Source organism: Mytilus galloprovincialis, chromosome 8 (assembly GCF_965363235.1).
Source record: "Mytilus galloprovincialis chromosome 8, xbMytGall1.hap1.1, whole genome shotgun sequence".
In the NCBI taxonomy this organism is placed as follows: Eukaryota; Metazoa; Mollusca; class Bivalvia; order Mytilida; family Mytilidae; genus Mytilus; species Mytilus galloprovincialis.
Window position 1 is genome coordinate 40,771,462 of NC_134845.1, and position 19,674 is coordinate 40,791,135.

General features: G+C 32.0%; 1 protein-coding gene across 10 annotated transcripts in view; it reads left to right on the forward strand.

The window, feature by feature from the left end:
* The window catches only part of LOC143041934 (kelch-like protein 5), a 70,685-nt gene that overhangs the window by 46,353 nt on the left and 4,658 nt on the right, over positions 1-19,674 (forward strand). For all 10 annotated transcript variants that reach the window (XM_076214085.1, XM_076214086.1, XM_076214080.1 and 7 more), the window contains 7 exons: positions 8,834-9,030; positions 11,823-12,035; positions 15,693-15,882; positions 16,543-16,767; positions 17,336-17,498; positions 18,089-18,301; positions 18,852-19,023. In XM_076214085.1, the coding sequence (XP_076070200.1) occupies positions 8,834-9,030; positions 11,823-12,035; positions 15,693-15,882; positions 16,543-16,767; positions 17,336-17,498; positions 18,089-18,301; positions 18,852-19,023 (1,373 nt within the window). The remainder of the gene's footprint in view (positions 1-8,833; positions 9,031-11,822; positions 12,036-15,692; positions 15,883-16,542; positions 16,768-17,335; positions 17,499-18,088; positions 18,302-18,851; positions 19,024-19,674) is intronic.

Here is a 19,674-nt window from a genome sequence, read left to right on the forward strand (position 1 = left end):
GATGCAAATCTAGACTTTCTAGTAGTTTATATCGCATCAAGACAAACAGCAAACAAAAAATGTAATTAGTTTATATAAGCATGTAATAAATAATGTGATTTATTTGACAACTACAGAACTCATTCATATACATTTTCTTGGAACAATTTAAAATCAGATCATTCATCAAGTGTCCACTGCTCAGAACAATTCTAATAACTTGGAGCAATTTCCTGGTCATTTATCCTCACTCAGAACATTCATTTTCAATATAAAGCCATCTACAGTAGTTTTCAATTGGTAGAAAACAATTTCTGTGTCATTTTATTCTTTATCACAGGGTATTAACTTGTCTGTATTAGTATATTACTGCTGATTTGCATTTAGAAAAACAATAATGTCCAAGACAATTCCGGAGATCGGCAAATACTTTTCTGTCAATGACCACATGATAAATATTTTTTTTTCAGAATCTTTTAGATTAAAAGATTTGGTGGTAATAACTATTTACTTTTAGACTTTGGTTGTTGTATGCACTTATTGGCCATATGTATTCTTATAGAGACTTTTCTTGTTTGTAAATATATGGAAAATATAATACAATGTATCTTTTATCTTTTTAAGGCCATATAAGTGGCTGAGGAGATATGAGAATAGTAAGAGACCCAATGTAGTCACATGTAACTTTTAATGTGGTCCATTCAACTTTTCATAATAAAACTTATGAGGTGTGAGTAATTTTTGTTTTCTTAATACAATAAAATGAAATTGATGTTACATGTATGTCATTGCTTGGTTATTTGATGTTTATAATGTCAGTTTTCCTGGTGAAGGTTGGTCAGGTTGTCTCCCGAGCTTCATCTGCCAATAAAAACTGACAGACACAAAATAGCCAATTGTCATGAAAATGGCAGGCCCAGAATTTCCAAAGGGGGGGGGGTTATTTGGCCTCAAAAACTCGATTTTAACAGTCACAATTTGAACAGAACGTTGACTTTAACAGTCCTTATTTGTTTTCAAGTGGGGGTCGTTTGAACCCCCCCTGGCTACGGATATGAATGGTGTTAAACATCAACCAATCAGTTATTGTTAAGGACATATTAACCAGTCACATTTAGTAGTTTTAAAGTACTAGCTTTTGAGAATATTTTCAAGAATGCATTAACTTGTCTGTATTAGTATATTACTGCTGATTTGCATTTAGAAAAACAATAATGTCCAAGACAATTCCGGAGATCGGCAAATACTTTTCTGTCAATGACCACATGATAAATATTTTTTTTTCAGAATCTTTTAGATTAAAAGATTTGGTGGTAATAACTATTTACTTTTAGACTTTGGTTGTTGTATGCACTTATTGGCCATATGTATTCTTATAGAGACTTTTCTTGTTTGTAAATATATGGAAAATATAATACAATGTATCTTTTATCTTTTTAAGGCCATATAAGTGGCTGAGGAGATATGAGAATAGTAAGAGACCCAATGTAGTCACTTGTAACTTTTAATGTGGTCCATTCAACTTTTCATAATAAAACTTATGAGGTGTGAGTAATTTTTGTTTTCTTAATACAATAAAATGAAATTGATGTTACATGTATGTCATTGCTTGGTTATTTGATGTTTATAATGTCAGTTTTCCTGGTGAAGGTTGGTCAGGTTGTCTCCCGAGCTTCATCTGCCAATAAAAACTGACAGACACAAAATAGCCAATTGTCATGAAAATGGCAGGCCCAGAATTTCCAAAGGGGGGGGGGTTATTTGGCCTCAAAAACTCGATTTTAACAGTCACAATTTGAACAGAACGTTGACTTTAACAGTCCTTATTTGTTTTCAAGTGGGGGTCGTTTGAACCCCCCCTGGCTACGGATATGAATGGTGTTAAACATCAACCAATCAGTTATTGTTAAGGACATATTAACCAGTCACATTTAGTAGTTTTAAAGTACTAGCTTTTGAGAATATTTTCAAGAATGCATTAGATTCTGGAACAGTGAATTATGATAGATTCCTTACATGTTCCTTAACATAAATGAGTATAAATGATGTATGAAAAAATGTCTTTTGAATACAAAAGATAAAATATACAAAAGTAACAGAGCGTGTTGCTTAACTCAAATATATTTTATAGTCAGACCCCGGGCAAAAGAGTAAACTAGACTAAACGATATCAAATATTTTCTTTCCTTGCTTCAAGATTTTTGTCCAGTTAGTACTTGGATTTTCAAATTGGATTGTGTGAGTCATCAGACATGGAGATTCCCCAAACTTGTCATGAATTACAATTTTATAACAGTATCTCAGTAGTGCCATGATTGTTACTATTAGATTAAGGGGTCTTTTAATTTCTTTACTTCTAAGATTTCTTGTTCTATATTTTCTAACAAAATATTTTTTAAACTTGTTATTGTTGATCACTGGTATTCCCTGTTGATTGCTAATTTTTTTCACTCCAGATTTCTATCAATGTGTAACCAAGTTTGTTTTAATGAAGATGGTTTTTAGAGATTCTTAGAATAGTTCACATGGGAATAGGAAGTCATTCACTTCTCTGTCAGAGAAGAATTATGATTGTTTGGTGTTAAAAGACAGGAAAATATTACTGTTTTATGGGAATAATATTATGTCATTTGGAAATTTTGATTGAGTAGAAGGAAGCAATTTGAAATTTTGCCTGTAGGTTTCTTAGAGATTGTTTAAACCATTATTAGTCTTAGAAAATGAAAAAGAAAATAAGTGCAGCCAATCAAGATGTGAAAAAATACATCAACAAGTTACAAGATGAATCATATATATATTTCAATATTTAAGTACATGAAAACTGTCAATTTATTGATTTAAAGTTTTCAAGTTTAAAATACATTTGAAGTATTTTGGATTTTTAAATTTTAATATCCATTAAAGGTATTGTTTTAACCTCATGGTCAAATGTTATATTGTCATAATCATTTTAAATTTCACATGAAGAGGTGATGCAAAAATTCATAGTTAGCTTAAAGTGAAAGCACATTTAATTGTGAAGCCAAGAATAATGATACCTAGAGACAGATATAGAAATTTAATCCTTTGCACTCGAAAATTAACTGAAACCCCCCTTTCTTGAACCCTCATGAAGAATTATTTTACCAGTCAAGAATCATGATTTTCCCTAATGATTTATGAAAGTTTTATTTAATAATACTTTTGTCTTTCTTGTGATTATAACAGAAATAACACACGAAACAGAGTTTAATGAAGTCAGACTTGTGGAAGTAGAATATATTTTTATAATTGTCCATGAATATTTGATTGGTCAATCGTCTTACGAAATCAATAGTTCTGTGTCTTTCTAATATTCAAACTCTGTACTTAAAGTTCAAAGTGAAATTCATCTTTTAATATTGAGTCAAAGGTTAACTTATCATTTACAGCCCTTATAGCCATGTATTTGTTTGCATGCATGAAATTACAGTTAACAATGGTTAAGGAACAGTAGATGAAAGAAATTTTGTTTATTACCATCCATATAATTCACAAAACTGGCAGTTTAAAAAAAAACCTATTTATGGCATATTTTTCTGGGTATGTAAGAACTTGACAGAGGGGAATCCAAGGTTTGATGGAAATAGGGTGTGCAGTGTTATTGGTAATTGTGAGGAGAATAGTCAAGCAAACCAAATTCCCCAATTTTATGCAAAACAGTTTTTTTCAACCAATGGGGTAGGGAACGATGCCCCAACTTTGATCCTCCACTGTTTTGTTAGTAATTAATAGTTGCAAATGATAAAACAAACATGACAGACTTACATGTAGTTTGAATTTGAATAACATGAAAGCCATGAGACAAGAATCTCAAAAGAAAATTTTGCATGTCACCAACACATATTAAAATGACAAAAGAAAACAATAGAATATGGAAAAATATACAAAATTATAGATAAGAAAAATTTGTGAACAAGTTTTAATTGAAAAATGTGCATGTTGATGTCAAAATTTACATGAACATTTGATAGAAAACAACAAAACATGACATAATTGACAAAAACTATAAGTTATATAGTAAAGATGTGCAGTGCAAAAGTTTTTTAGTTAACAAAAAAAATGGAAACTAAATTCACACTGATGGGATGGTTCTATAAGGGCATCAGAAATCTATAAGTGCACAATATATCAACTTTTATTAGAAGAACCATAATCTAAGCTTGTTTTACATGAAGCCTGATATTGCCAAGTTTATATCGGTCAGCTCATCAAGACTGTAGATTGAATGATTTCAGCAACCGAGTGTGAAAAATTATTTTAGGATTGTATGGGCTGGCTATGAAAGTAATTGACTGATTACAAGGACCAAGATGCTCATTAGGACAAGTTTTCATTAGATGAAGGGGAAGAAAATTACTTTAAGAATATATTTGTTATGAAGAAAAGTGGGTGGGTTCAATCAAAGACATAAATGATTCTTGTTACTGTTAGGTACACAACATTCTGAGTACAATTATAAGAAGTACAATCTCTTGTTTTAGAGACCAATTTATTTGAGCTGCAACTCCTCTGAAAACCATACAAAGTAGGAAATATTTGTGATATGATGTAAGAATATAGTGTTTTGTACTTCCTAAATTTTTCTTTAAAACAATTTTTTTTCCACAGAAAACCCTAAAATTGAGAAAATATCCAAATTCAGACACGGTTATGGATCCATGTCTTTTAAATTTTTCATGCTTGCTCTGTAAGTCCATGTACTGCCAGCAAAATTTAAATTTCTTTTTCTTTCAACACTTGCCCAATTGTACCACGATTTTGTTGGCATCTTCTAGTAGAGTGACTTTTAAAACAGAGGGAAAGCTTATTTACATTTAATATGAATATAGAGTTAGAAAAGAAGAAGAAATAAGACTAACTTATGATAGAGACGAATACTCTTTCTCAAAAGTTTCAAAACCACAAGGCAAGAAGTTAAGTTTGAAAATGTTATTTTGAAAATATAATTTCCAAGAATATTATTCATCTAAAAAGCACTTGAGTTTTCTAGGAAGTTTACAAATTATATTTCATAATATATCACTACATTGTGAAACCTATCAATAATGTAGGATTTTTTATGGAATTTTGATTGATTTAGCTTTCTAAGTTGTCAGTATGTTATTAGAGAGAATCTGAGAAAACATAAAATTGTAGATAATTTGTTATATTAGTATAACTCATAAATGACCTTGGTCAATAAGCTAATTTCTGTTTTTCATAGATTTTTTCATCATTCCCTTTACTGTTTTGACATATTCGTAATGGATTAGTTTGGCATCAGTTTTGATGTTCTTTTTACCATAAACACAGAAATCTGTCTGGTTCATCAAATCCATATACAAAAATATTTTGTTTATAAATCTCTCTCTGTTGTTGTGGGTCAGGACCTAAGTGTCGGCTTGTTTGTTTGGGATATTGATGTAGAATATATATTTCATAAAGTATATTTCTTGCAGCATTTATGAGCATTCAGTATTAGTAATGTGTTTATGTTATATATGTGTCCAAAGACATATGACCAAAAAACTAATTCTGTATGAAAGAGGTGATAATAAACTCTATGAGCCTTTAAGAAAATACATTTATATACGACTTCTATTATGTCGTCGTCATCCGTAGACACATTTAGTTTCCGGACAATAACTTTAGTTTAAGCAAATGGATCTCTATAAAATTTTACACGAAGGTTCAATACCACAAAAGGAAGGTTGGGCTTGATTTTTTGGGGGGTCAATTCGCAACAAAATATATGAATTCAAATTGTATAGCCAATTCTAAGTTCTTTGACTACAGTTATTCTGTGCTAGAAACCTATTATGTGTCAAATATTTAATTACAATTCAAATTCATACCTGTATCAAGTGCGAATATTGTGTCCATTTTTGCCCCAACTGTTCAGGGGTGGACCTCTGCGGTCGAATCTAGCTGTGCTCAGCAAAGCAATTCATTTTATACTGCAACTAGTTGTGTTTATTTCCTAAATATAGTAACACGTACAGCAATTTTTTGTGCAATGTCAATTTCATCATGGAACACTTTTTCCACAGTCAGGGGTTCATTAAGGGATATATGAAGTTAAGTTTGAAATTTGTGTTTCAATTTAAATAGCTATCAATGTATTAATTTAAGTTACAGTATAAAAACAATATTAGGTCAAATTGTCATAAAAATATAAACATTTTTGTACTCGGCACAAAACTGGGGAAGGGCGAGGTACCTTCCCCAGTTTCTCAGCCTCATACAAAAAAGTTTATTTTTTTCTGACATTGACCTAATATTGTATATCAATCTAATATCAATGTGCAAAGAAGAGGGTGTTTACAAGCTAATTGATCAATCAATAAATGTGTTGTAATTTTATGTAACATTTTTTTTTTTATATGAAAGTACATTCTCATGTAAATGAAGCACTAACTTGCACAATGAAGAAGGCTAACTATGGAATTTAGTATTTTAAACTGGACATTTGTTGACTTGTATGTCATTTAGTCTCCAATGGAGAGTTGTCTTATGGGCAATCATACATCTTTGTTTATACTAACTGTTTTCCATGATTGATCAGTTCTAGAAATGTTAGAAACTATTGCCCAATTTAAATGCAAAACTATGTGGTGCCCTCGTTGTTTTTGCAGTTGGGCGTTGTTGTCTATTTGATGTCTACAACAAATGGAACGACCTTGACTGGCTATACAGCCCTAGCTTGCACGGTCAGATTTGATGTCTACCCTACATTTCCTTATATTTATATCAGTGGCGGATCCAGAACTTTTCCTAAGGGGGGGCCGCTGACTGACCTAAGGGGGGGCCCGTTCCAGTCATGCTTCAGTGATTTCCTATATAATCAACCAAATTTTTCCCACGAAAGGGGGGGCCCGGGCCCCCCAGGGCCCCCCCTGGATCCGCCTATGTATATGTAAACTAGCTCAATATTTGTGTTTATTATATTGGGAGGATCTCCATAAGTGCAAAGTTTGGCTGTCAGTGCATCAGAATGATTGAAAGGACCAAACAATTGTGACACAAGAGTGAGGTCAGCTGTCATCTGTCACCCAATAAATACAATGAGGATGGTCTAGATGGGGACTAGAATGGACTTATAGGACCTAAAGGGGTGCTATGGGGAATGGTGAATAATGGACAAGCAATTAAAAAGAAAAACGAAAATGGCATTTATAAGAGCTAAAGAATGCATTAATCCTTACAGTCTGCACCATAAGCCACTAGTCTGATGCTCAGACTAGTAAAGTTTTATTTGAACTAGCAAGTATTTACAAAACTATTTTAAGACATAAAAAAATGGTGAAATATTGGTCTTCTGACTAGTAGTCATAGGCGGATCCAGGGGGCCTGGGGGCCCAGGCCCCCCCTTTCGTGGGAAAAATTTGGTTGATTATATAGGGAATCACTGATGCATGACTGGAGTGCCCCACCCTTAGGTCAGTCAGCAAGCCCCCCTTAGGAAAAGTTCTGGATCCACTGGTAGTTTTAAAAGTTTTTGGTGCAGACTGGCCTGATCAAGACCCTCATAGTGTCATAGGTACTTTTTGCTGACAACATATTTTACAGGGTTTTTTGTGTGTATAAAGGAGTTTTATATTCATTGCTACTCCATTTCATAATATTTTACATTAAAATGCCTAATCTACTTCATGTAAAAAAAAAAAAGTACCCAAAAAATCCCAAGATGGTTTGTCATGCACAAGGACAAGAAAATCAAATTTTAAGTACATTATGTAATGATAACACTTAGTAACTGACTTAGACAGATTATCTGGGCAATTATCTGTAAGTGATGTTTTAAAGGTATAAGGATGTGTATGCCTTACAAATGATTACAAGACAAACACACACAGATTACTGTGATAACTTGTGTAAATTCAGAAATTTTTGGTTACAAGAGCGCAATTATTCGTAATGCATTTTCCATAGGGTACCACTAGTGTTCCGTATTTTTCTTCTCGAAGACTACACAAATTAGGGAAAAACGGGTAGCAGTTCCTGTTACTAGAAATGCCAGTGTTGCATTACAACTAAAAAAATATATAGGGTCATGCGGCTCAAATTGACTTAAAATGCAGTTGAAAAAGATCGTCTACTTTTTTCGCTTAATGAAAAAGGCATATTTTTAATGGGTCCGACGTGCAGAAATGAACGATATTTTCTATACTTCGTAAGATGTGAATATGATTTTCGGCAATTTTTAAACCTAATTGGATAAGCTTTCGATTAAATGTAATTCCAATCCTGTATCAACCAATCAGAAGCCGTATATGATTCTATTCTGAGTACCATCTTGGGGTAAAAAACTTGCCGGTAAAACGTAAATAAATAATTGCGCTCTTGTAACCTTTTGCAACATGAAAGGTTAGGCAAAAATCAAAAAACTTATTCATTAATTTTGAAATCATTTCCCTCAAATTGTAAATCACTCATTTAAATTTAAGTTCAATGCTCTTCAAACACACTAATGAAACATGCTGATATGTCTAAATCTACAGTACTCTTTGAGACAAAAGAGTGAACATAAGGATTTTGTTTTTGGTTGGCAATCTGATGTTCAGTAGTTGTCTTTTGTTTTGATGTGGTTCATAAGTGTTTCTTGTTTCTGGTTTTCCTGTTTGAATGGTTTTACACTAGTAATTTTTGGGATCCTTTATAGCTTGCTGTTCAGTGTGAGCCAAGGCTCCGTGTTGAAGACCGTACTTTGACCAATAATGATTTACTTTTACAAATTGTGAATTGGATGGAGAGTTGTTTCATTGGCACTCATACCGCATCATCTAAAATCTGTTCATTATTTAGTTGCTGTCTCCATTACATTAACTTTTAATCGGTTTTTTTTCTCCACCAGGAAAGATTGGTTTGCAGGAAGACACAGTAGAAAGTCTATTGTCCACAGCCTGCCTGCTTCAGCTGTCAGAGGTAGTGGAAGCCTGTTGTAGCTTTCTGATGAAACAACTTCACCCCTCAAACTGTATTGGTATCAGACAGTTTGCAGAAATTCAGGGATGTACAGACTTATACAAAGTAGCCAACAATTATGTCATGGTAAATTTTATACCAATTAATGATTCCTAGAATGGTTGATATTTCAACTTTTTTGTTTCCTTGATTTCAATTTACATTAGTTAAAATTTAAGTGTGCTGTCATAATGTCTTGTTTTTTGTCTTTTCCCTCTTTTGAGTATATATGACCATTCCATGAAGACATCTTACATAAAAAAGACCAGTTAAAAAAAGCGTAAAAGAAGTTTGCGTACAAAAATTATCACAGAAACATGGGTAAACACTTGCAACCATTGTAAAAAAAATATTTCTCCACTTATAACAGTGTGGGGATTGCCTTTTAGACAAAACTATTGTACTTTATTAATCAATTATCTAAGTGGCCGACCATAAGGTGCAATATAAATAACCAAAAATAAAAAGAAATAAAAAGATGGCCTTCTCTATGTCATTAAAATGTAATGTTGGTTATGATTAACATGCAATATATATATTTCTTGGACATAATTATTGTTATTACTGTAATATGAATATACATAAAATGTACTGCTTTGTACTAGTGCCAAATGCTCATTCCGTTTTATAACCTGCTTGCTCACAAGTTAACAGCCCCTTTTATTCTGTTTGATATAGAAGAACTTTGTGTCTGTAATTCATAATACAAAAAGTCTTTGTCTTGATATTATTTGCTTTGTGACACATAAAGAAGTTTGTGTCTGAAACTCAAAATACAGACAGTCTTTGTCTTTTTACTGTTTTCTTTGTGACACATACTAACCATATGGAACTACTACTGAACAAAAGACGTACTAGACTTGAGAATTATGTAATAAGGTATTTAACCTAGCATTGCTGACATAGAAAAAAAGCAACATTTGAAGGCCTTAATTGTTGACAGCCTAATGAACTTCATTATCAGTAAAAGCCAATGTCAGAAAAATGACATGAAAATATTCTGTGTATGAAACGTCAGTCAGGAAATTAAGCCATTATCTCATATTCCTATCTCGTATGTCATATTCATTTTATATGATGTGCATATTGCAAATTTTGTAATTTCATAACTCCACAAGATAGTACCATTCCTAAGGATGTTTTGTGAATGGAGGTATTTCATTGAATTACACCATCGTGTGGTCTCACTAATTTCAAATCTGTTCATTAATTATAAGAACATTTACAACACTTATGCATGCATTATATTTTGACACTTCCCATATGCCAAAATCTGCAAGTTTTTGTGCACTTTTGTACGATTCATTTATAATTTTTGCTTTCTCTAACTAATTAGAAAAGAACAGATATGGCATTAGGCATATATCAGAGATCAAAATTTATTGAGGAAATAATAAAAAAGAAAAAAAATCATTAATTTCCTTCATTTTTGATAAACCAATATAAAATCAAATTATTATAAGGTTCATCAATCTGAGAACCAAAAAGATTTTGTGCATGGACCATCTCATTTCTTATGTTAATTTCTTTTTGTATCTTTCTAGTTGTTTTCTTGCTGATTCAAATTCATAAGTAACAAGTTTATATATACTGACTTTCCATACCTATAAAGCCCTTTATATTATCCTCAATGAAAAAAATATCAGAATTTCCCTATTTTTAAAGTATTGCCCACGTTGCTAGATCTATTTTAATAATTTTGAAATTCAGACTTGTCGTTACTCATCAACAGTGCATAATATCCCAATAGGATTTCAATTACATATGCCCACTTTCTTTTCTCCTTGTCTTCAGGTGAAGCAGTAGTAACATTGACATTTAATTTCTGTCATTTGTCACATACAGTTAAATAATAAATTTTGTGCAATAAAATGGGTGATTTTCTGTATATATCATTAAAACATCCCCATGTTTTACAATTACAGCAATGATTGTCTCTGGTGTTATATTGGTCTCATGTTGCTTTATTAGTGATTACATAACATCTAATAAATAAATCTTTATTGATTTTCTTCTTAAGTGACAGTTTAGCAATTTAATCTAGATTAATAGAGAATACTTAAAAGGTATTAAATGGTATACTGCAGAGAAACATGCATTTTTGTTGTTGTTCTTTTTAAATTAAAAAATGCACAATGTAAGAACCAGGGAAAGTAATTGATATCCTATCAAGAAGTGATTTTTTTTTTTTGTAATATTGAGAATTGATCAATGTTTTTCATGGTGTATAAAATTCTACTGTTACCCTCTTTTTCCTCATTACACAAAAGACATGGATACCCAAATGAACTGAAACCTCTGTAATTTGAAAAAGGATAATATTTTATTTGTGTAAAATCCAAACAATAGGATTGTTACTTAATCACAAAATAAACAATACAAACATGTAACTTTAAGTGACAAAAAAAAATGATGCCTGACAACAGCCTTCTAATAAATGAATAAATTTAGTATTGAAAAAATATTTAATTTCGATGTACATCATGTACATTCTATATTTTGATATTACTGGTATACTGACGCTAAAACACTTCCTGTTGTCTTAATCTAGCAAATATGATAACAAAGGAATATTCTTTTTTATTTGGCAAGAAACTGCTTAAGGGCTTGGAAAATCTTGCCCTTCCACAGTTACTCAGCCTTATACAAGAGAAGTTATTGTTTCTGACGTTGACCTTATACTGTACATGTATTTAGCTTGCTGTTCAGTGTGAGCCAAGGCTCTGTTTTGAAGGCTAGATTTAATCCCTATAAGGGTTAACTTGTACGAATTGAGATACTTGGATAGAGAGTTGTCTTATTGGCACTCATACCCATAAATTCTGATATGTATGTATTTGTTTTCTTGTCTTGTTCAAATGATATTACTTTATTTGCAGGAAAACTTTGTACAAGTAATACAGAATCAGGAATATTTATTGTTACCATCTGATGAAGTGTGTCGTCTTCTTGCCAGTGATGACTTGAATGTTCCAGACGAAGAGACGATATTCCATGCTTTGATGATGTGGACCAAACATGACAATACAAACAGGAAGAAATACCTAGCTAAACTACTGTCACATATAAAACTACCTCTAATGTCTCCACAGGTAGGCAAACAATAAAAAAAAATAATTCAAGGGGTATACTTCTTTTTACAACTTAACAAATAGTTCAGTACAGGAGGAAGATCACTCTGTACTGTAAATTCATAAATTATTGCAAAGTTTTTATACGATCGCAAATTTTGAAAAAATTTTCGTCGTATATTGCTATCACGTTGGCGTCGGCGTCGTCGTCGTCGTCCGGCGTCCGAATACTTTTAGTTTTTGCACTCTAACTTTAGTAAAAGTGAATGGAAATCTATGAAATTTTAACACAAGGTTTATGACCACAAAAGGAAGGTTGGTATTGATTTTGGGAGTTTTGGTCCCAACATTTTAGGAATTAGGGGCCAAAAAGGGCCCAAATAAGCATTTTCTTGGTTTTCGCACTATAACTTTAGTTTAAGTTAATAGAAATCTATGAAATTTTGACACAAGGTTTATGACCACAAAAGAACGGTTGGGATTGATTTTGGGAGTTTTGGTCTCAACAGTTTAGGAATTAGGGGCCAAAAAAGGGCCCAAATAAGCATTATTCTTGGTTTTCGCACAATAACATTAGTTTAAGTAAATAGAAATCAATGAAATTTAAACACAATGTTAATGACTACAAAAGGAAGGTTGGTATTGATTTTGGGAGTTTAGGTCCCAACAGTTTAGGAATTAGGGGCCAAAAAGGGACCCAAATAAGCATTTTTCTTGGTTTTCGCACCATAACGTTAGTATAAGTAAATAGAAATCTATGAAATTTAAACACAAGGTTTATGACCATAAAAGAAAGGTTGGGTTTGATTTTGGGAGTTTTGGTCCCAACATAATAAGGGGCCCAAAGGGTCCAAAATTAAACTTTTGTTTGATTTCATCAAAATTGAATAATTGGGGTTCTTTGATATGCTGAATCTAACTGTCATGACTGTGTATGTAGATTCTTAACTTTTGGTCCCGTTTTCAAATTGGTCTACATTAAGGTCCAAAGGGTCCAAAATTAAACTTAGTTTGATTTTGACAAAAAATGAATCAGTTAGGTTCTTTGATATGCTGAATCTAAAAATGTACTTAGATTCTTGATTATTGGCCCAGTTTTCAAGTTGGTCCAAATCGGGGTCCAAAATTAAACTTTGTTTGATTTCATCAAAAATTGAATAAATGGGGTTCTTTGATATACCAAATCTAACTGTGTATGTAGATTCTTCATTTTTGGTCCTGTTTTCAAATTGGTCTACACTAAAGTCCAAAGGGTCCAAAATTAAACTTAGTCTGATTTTAACAAAAATTGAAATCTTGAAGTTCTTTGATATGCTGAATCCAAAAATGTACTTAGATTTTTTATTATGGGCCCAGTTTTCAAGTTGGTCCAAATCAGGATCTAAAATTATTATATTAAGTATTGTGCAATAGCAAGTCTTTTCAATTGCACAGTATTGCGCAATGGCAAGAAATATCTAATTGCACAATATTGTGAAATATCAAATTTTTTTTTAATTAGAGTTATCTTTCTTTGTCCAGAATCAACTTAAATCTTTGTTATATACAATATACAATGTATATTCACTTTTTACTACCAACTGATAAATTAAAATAATCTTTACCATTCAGTGATAACAAGCAGTTTTTTTACATCTTAATATTTTATGATGTATTTAAATGAGTAGTTATTGTTGCAAACTCCATTAGAAATTTTAATTGAGATTAGTTTTGGAATAAGGGAAAGGGGGATGTGATTAAAAAAATTGGGTTCAATTTTTCTCATTTGAAATTTCATAAATAAAAAAGAAAATTTCTTCAAACATTTTTTTGAGAGGATTAATATTCAACAGCATAGTGAATTGCTCTAAGAGAAACAAAAATTTTAAGTTCATTAGAACACATTCATTCTGTGTCAGAAACCTATGCTGTGTCAACTATTTAATCACAATCCAAATTTAGAGCTGAATCCAGCTTGAATGTTGTGTCCATACTTGCCCTAACCGTTCAGGGTTCAACCTCTGCGGTCGTATAAAGCTACGCCCTGCGGAGCATCTGGTTATTATTGCAAAAAATAAAACAGGGTTATAATCAGGGCTTCCAAAAAACATTTGAGCTAGCCGGACATTTTATATCTGATCCCGATTTTAATCCCTTAAGACTAAGTCACAAAAGGCAATTATGGTAATCAGAAGGCCATTCCAATGATAATGACATTAGATTAAAAAACGATTTTAAACTTTACTTTGTTTTGGATGTTTGGATGTAAACTGTTAAATTGGCAGTGCATCATTCAAAGTGTGCACATCAGCGCGCTCATATCTGCCATAGACTCTTTATTTGTGCAAAACGACATGTCAAAAACTTTTCGTTTTTAAAATCACGTTTTTCTAAAACCGGATGTTGACTTGACAATGGTCAAACATGGACCATAAACGGATACGTAAAATCCGTGTACGTTTGCAAAGCATGACTGTGAGTGAAGAAGCCCTTTCCACGTTATTTCTTCAACAAAATGCTTGAAATGAACGTTTAGATACAGGTATCAATGATAATTTTAGCATTTTGAAGAAATAAAGGATGCATAATTAAATTTCCCACCTTTGCACATGTGCACACGTGTTCTAGTTCATTCGACGTAGTTCTGACGATTTTTCATTTAAACCTTTAAATTTTTTTTATCAAATCATGTAGATAAACTAATTTCTTATAATTTTAATCTTTTGGACTTAATCAATGAGCTACAAACCGCTGAAATGTAAGAAAATAATTGTGAATAGACCAATCAATTTATACGATGTCCGGTACTGAACATAGTTTACCTGTCACCTGAACAGGTAGATATCACCTGTCCAACAACTAATTAGCCTTGATTAAAATTAGAAAGTATTGAAGTAGGGGTTGTTTTGATAGTAATTAATCATCATGTCACTTTTATGACCGGAAATGTGTAGATGTTAAAGGCAAAAGGTTGGGTCAAAAAGATCGTGAATTATGTTAAAATGACCGAAAAAGCCTTGAAAACTAAAATGTATATGACCGTTTCATGCTTTGCCCAGCCGGACTTTTACCGGACATTAATCAAATGTCCGGAATATATGACCGTTTTGGAAGCCCTGGTTATAATCACTATTTTTAAACTTTGGAAGTTGATTTTTATTCAAACAGGATATAATTTCTCAATATCGCAAAAATTAAAATCGCATTTGAGTCTAAAATGATAAAATCGCAATAATGAATGCACACAATAATTTCTATACATGTCAATTTAAAACTTTTTATGATTTATACTGACCCTCCAAGATCCTGATAGCCAAGTTGTTGAAAACTACCCTCTTCATATAATTTTTCTTGTGATAATAAGATTTCAGCAATGATGTGCTCCTAAAGCTGCTTTCTGGTATGATTTGTATGACTTCCACAACAATTGGCCTCAAATTCTAATTTAGGCAATTGAAAATGAAACAAGTGTAACTGTTGTGTAATTTTAGATGGAAAGATAATTACACTGAAGACTGTCAGTTTTATTTTTCCGTCAATGATTTTGTAAGTTTAACCTGTGTTACAACTGTCTAAATTATGAATGAAAGCAGGTGTAAAGAGAATGTCAGTGAGATAGTAACTGAATGACAAAGCACCAAAAAGAACATGTTAATGCAAAACTACCTGTGCTATAAACATGACAACTTTATATTACAGTTCATTGCTGATCATGTGGAGAGTAACTCTGTTCTCCATGAGGATAAAGAATGTCAGGCTTTGATCATGGAAGCATTAAAATATCATCTATTACCTGAACGTCGCTCATCATTCCAAAGTCCTAGAACTAAACCTAGAAAATCTACTGTCGGTATTATGTATGCTGTAGGTGGAATAGATTGTACAAAAGGTTGGTGAAATATTGTTTTGATTATTCAATATTCAATGCACTTTCAGTATGAATATTTGTATTTGAGGTAAAGATTGCATAATCCATTTTGGGCATTTATGCAATCAAAACTCTTGTAGGACTTTATCACTACTTTTGAGATATGATCTTTCTAATTTTAATGCAAAATTAAAGTTTTGACCCCAATTTCACAGTCCACTGAACATAGAAAATGATAGTGCGAAGTTCAGGTTAAAATTTTGGGTCAAGGTAGTTTTTAATGAAGTTAAAGTCCAATAAACTTGAAACTTAGTACACATGTTCCCTATGATATGATCTTTCTAATTTAAATGCCAAATTAAAGTTTTACCCCAATTGCACGGTCCACTGAACATGGAAAATGATAGTGCGAGTAGGGCATCCATGTACTATGGACACATTCTTGTTTTTCAATTACTTTTCTGTATGACAATACTAAAACTTTTCATAATCCTACATGTGTAATTAATTTAATTTAGTTTCAACTTTTTTTGCACTCTTAATATTAAACTCTTACAATGATATCTTTTCATTGCTAAGTTATTAACAACCTAATGTTTTCATAAGCTTTTGACATTTACTTAAATGAGTATTAATAATTGAATAGTATAACAATATTTCGATGTTTTTGTTTATTTTCAGGTGCAACTACCATTGAAAAATATGATCTCAGAACCAATGCATGGACTCAGGTAGCCAACATGAATGGCAGAAGACTACAGTTTGGTGTGGCTGTGATAGATGATAAATTGTACATAGTTGGAGGGAGGGATGGTCTCAAAACACTAAATACAGTCGAATGTTATAATCCTAAAAATAAATCATGGTCACTGATGCCACCAATGTCAACTCACAGACATGGACTAGGTATAGACAAAAGTTTAATAATAAGTTTAACAAATTAATTTCTAGAGAATATTTCTTATGAAACAAACTTAATTAACCCCTCCACATTCTTTATAAGCCTGTTCAAAGTCAGGAGCCTGTTGTTCAGTGGTTGTTGTAGATTCATGTCTGTCACATTTGTTTTTCATAAATTGTTTTGTTATAAATAAGGAGAATGAATTGTTTCATATTTTTTCATAATGAGGCATTTTATAGCTTTTCATACAATATGGATTTTCTAATGTTGAAGGCCTCCCCTATCTTCATCAATATTGTTATTTTTGCTAATGCAAAATTTTTTCAATATAAAAACCCAAACAATTGAATGATCGAAACTTCTTTCATTGATCATTTGTTGATTCTTTGATAAATTTCATATTTTCACATTAAGTAGGTTACTGTGAGAACATTTTTTGTCCTGTTGTAATAAAAGACGGCGGAATATTTACATTTCTTTGATTAATAAAATAGATAATTTTCTCTCCGTCATGAAAACAATCATAAAATTGTTACAAATTTAACATTTTCATACGAATTGATGTATTTCCAGGTGTAGGTGTACTAGAGGGCCCAATGTATGCTGTTGGAGGCCATGATGGATGGTCCTACCTGAACACAGTAGAGAGATGGGATCCCCAGGCCAGACAATGGAGCTATGTAGCACCTATGTCTACATCCAGAAGTACTGTAGGGGTAGCTGTACTATTTGGAAAGTAAGAAACAAATGGAAACAATAAACTCAAATTATTTGCATCTAAGTATTGAAATTGTTTATTGCTGTATCAGACAATACTCATCAAAATTCTAAAAGTGATTTATTTCTTATTTTTGAAAAATGTCCATTTACAATTTTCAAGAATACAAATTAACAAAATAAAATTTTTTTTTTTAGAATTTTAGATAATGTTGAAAAATATGACATCTGTCAGTTATCAACTCTGAAGAATTGAAGAATTAGTTTACACAAGGGAGATAATTATCATATTTTATAAGATATTTTTTGGTGGTCTCCCTTATATAACATGCCTCGGTGTAAAGATTTAACAAATGATATCCATATATTTAGTTGATTTCATTTTGAATAAAATCATGAAATTGAAATAATATTCAAAAGGATGCATGAAGGTTGTATGTTATGAAATATTTTTTTATTTCACTTTAGACCTGAAAAGGCATTAAAGAATTAAAGTTTGGTGATTTAAAGAGTGATAAAAAGTAAACAAAAAGTTCTATATATAAAATAGTATAAATTTATTCCAGAAAATGTTCATAATAATTTAAAACAATTTGTTTCTTTTTTCAGATTATATGCAGTAGGTGGTAGAGATGGCAGTTCTTGTCTAAAGACAGTTGAATGTTTTGATCCTCACACTAACAAATGGTTACCCTGTACATCTATGTCTAAGAGACGAGGTGGTGTGGGTGTGGCCACATGTGGTGGCTATCTGTATGCTGTAGGTGGACATGAAGCACCTGCCACCAACCCAACATGTAGTAGATTTGAATGTGCAGAAAGGTAATAGACAGAATAGTTCATGAATGTAATAACCTGCTCCTTTAAAGTTGATAATATTACCACAAAACAGATGCTATCCAATGAAATCCTTAATAAAAGTAATATTGCAAAAATACCAAACTCCAGGGAAAATACAAAGGAAAGTCCCTAATCATTTGGCAAAATCAAAAGCTCAAACACATCAAACAAATGGAAAACAACTGGCTTACTCCTGACTTGGTACAGAAATTTTCTTATGCATTTTTCTTGTAAAAACAACAGAAACTTCTTTTGTGTGGTTGGAGAATTTTTTTGGGAAAAATAATTGATTTAATTTAAAAAAAAAAAATTCACAAGATCTGTTTCAAATGAATTCATTTGCAGATATTCATATTGTGTGCAATAAAATCAAACAAGCATGTTAACACATCGTATGGCTTCTATTTTACTTTTTATAAAAAAAAAAAGAATATAAACAAGTAACAATTTTAGCTTTTCAATCATTACCATGGAACTATAGACATACAGTAAATATTATGAATGTTGAGCAAATTGTTTTATCTTTGAACAGATATGATCCCACGTGTGACCAGTGGACAATGATATCCCCAATTAGTTCTCCACGAGATGCGGTAGGACTTTGTGTGCTAGGAGATAAGATATTTGCTGTGGGAGGTTATGATGGACAGCAATACCTGCAGGATGTAGAATGTTATGACCCTGTCAATAATGAATGGGATAAGGTTAGATCAATGATTATTCTTTAAATAAATTTATAAAGTACATTTGATATATTAAGAAAACAATACTTAAAAAAATAAGAAGATTTAGTACAATGTATGATTGACAATGGGTCAACTCTCTACCATTTCTTGATATAAGATAACTACAAGAATGTTTTACAAAAAAAGATAGCTAACACATATAAAGGCATGCACATGTATAATCATTTTTAGCTCACCTGGCCCGAAGGGCCAAGTGAGCTTTTCTCATCACTTGGTGTCCGTCGTCTGTCGTCCGTCGTCGTCGTTAACATTTTACATTTTGAACTTCTAGAGAACCACTGAATGGAATGAAACCAAACATGGCATGAATGTTCCTTATGAGGTGCTGACCAAGTGTTGTTACTTTGTAGCCTATCCATCATCCAAGATGGCCGCCAGCGGGGGACTTAGTTTAACATAGGACCCTATGGGAAATGCATACAAATGACTTCTTTTAGAGAACCACTGAATAGAATGAAACCAAACATAGTATGAATGTTCCCTATGAGGTGATGACCAAGTGTTGTTACTTTGTAGCCGATCCATCATCCAAGATGGCCGCCAGTGGGGGACTTAGTTTAACATAGGACCCAATGGGAAATACATACAAATGTCTTCTTTTAGAGAACC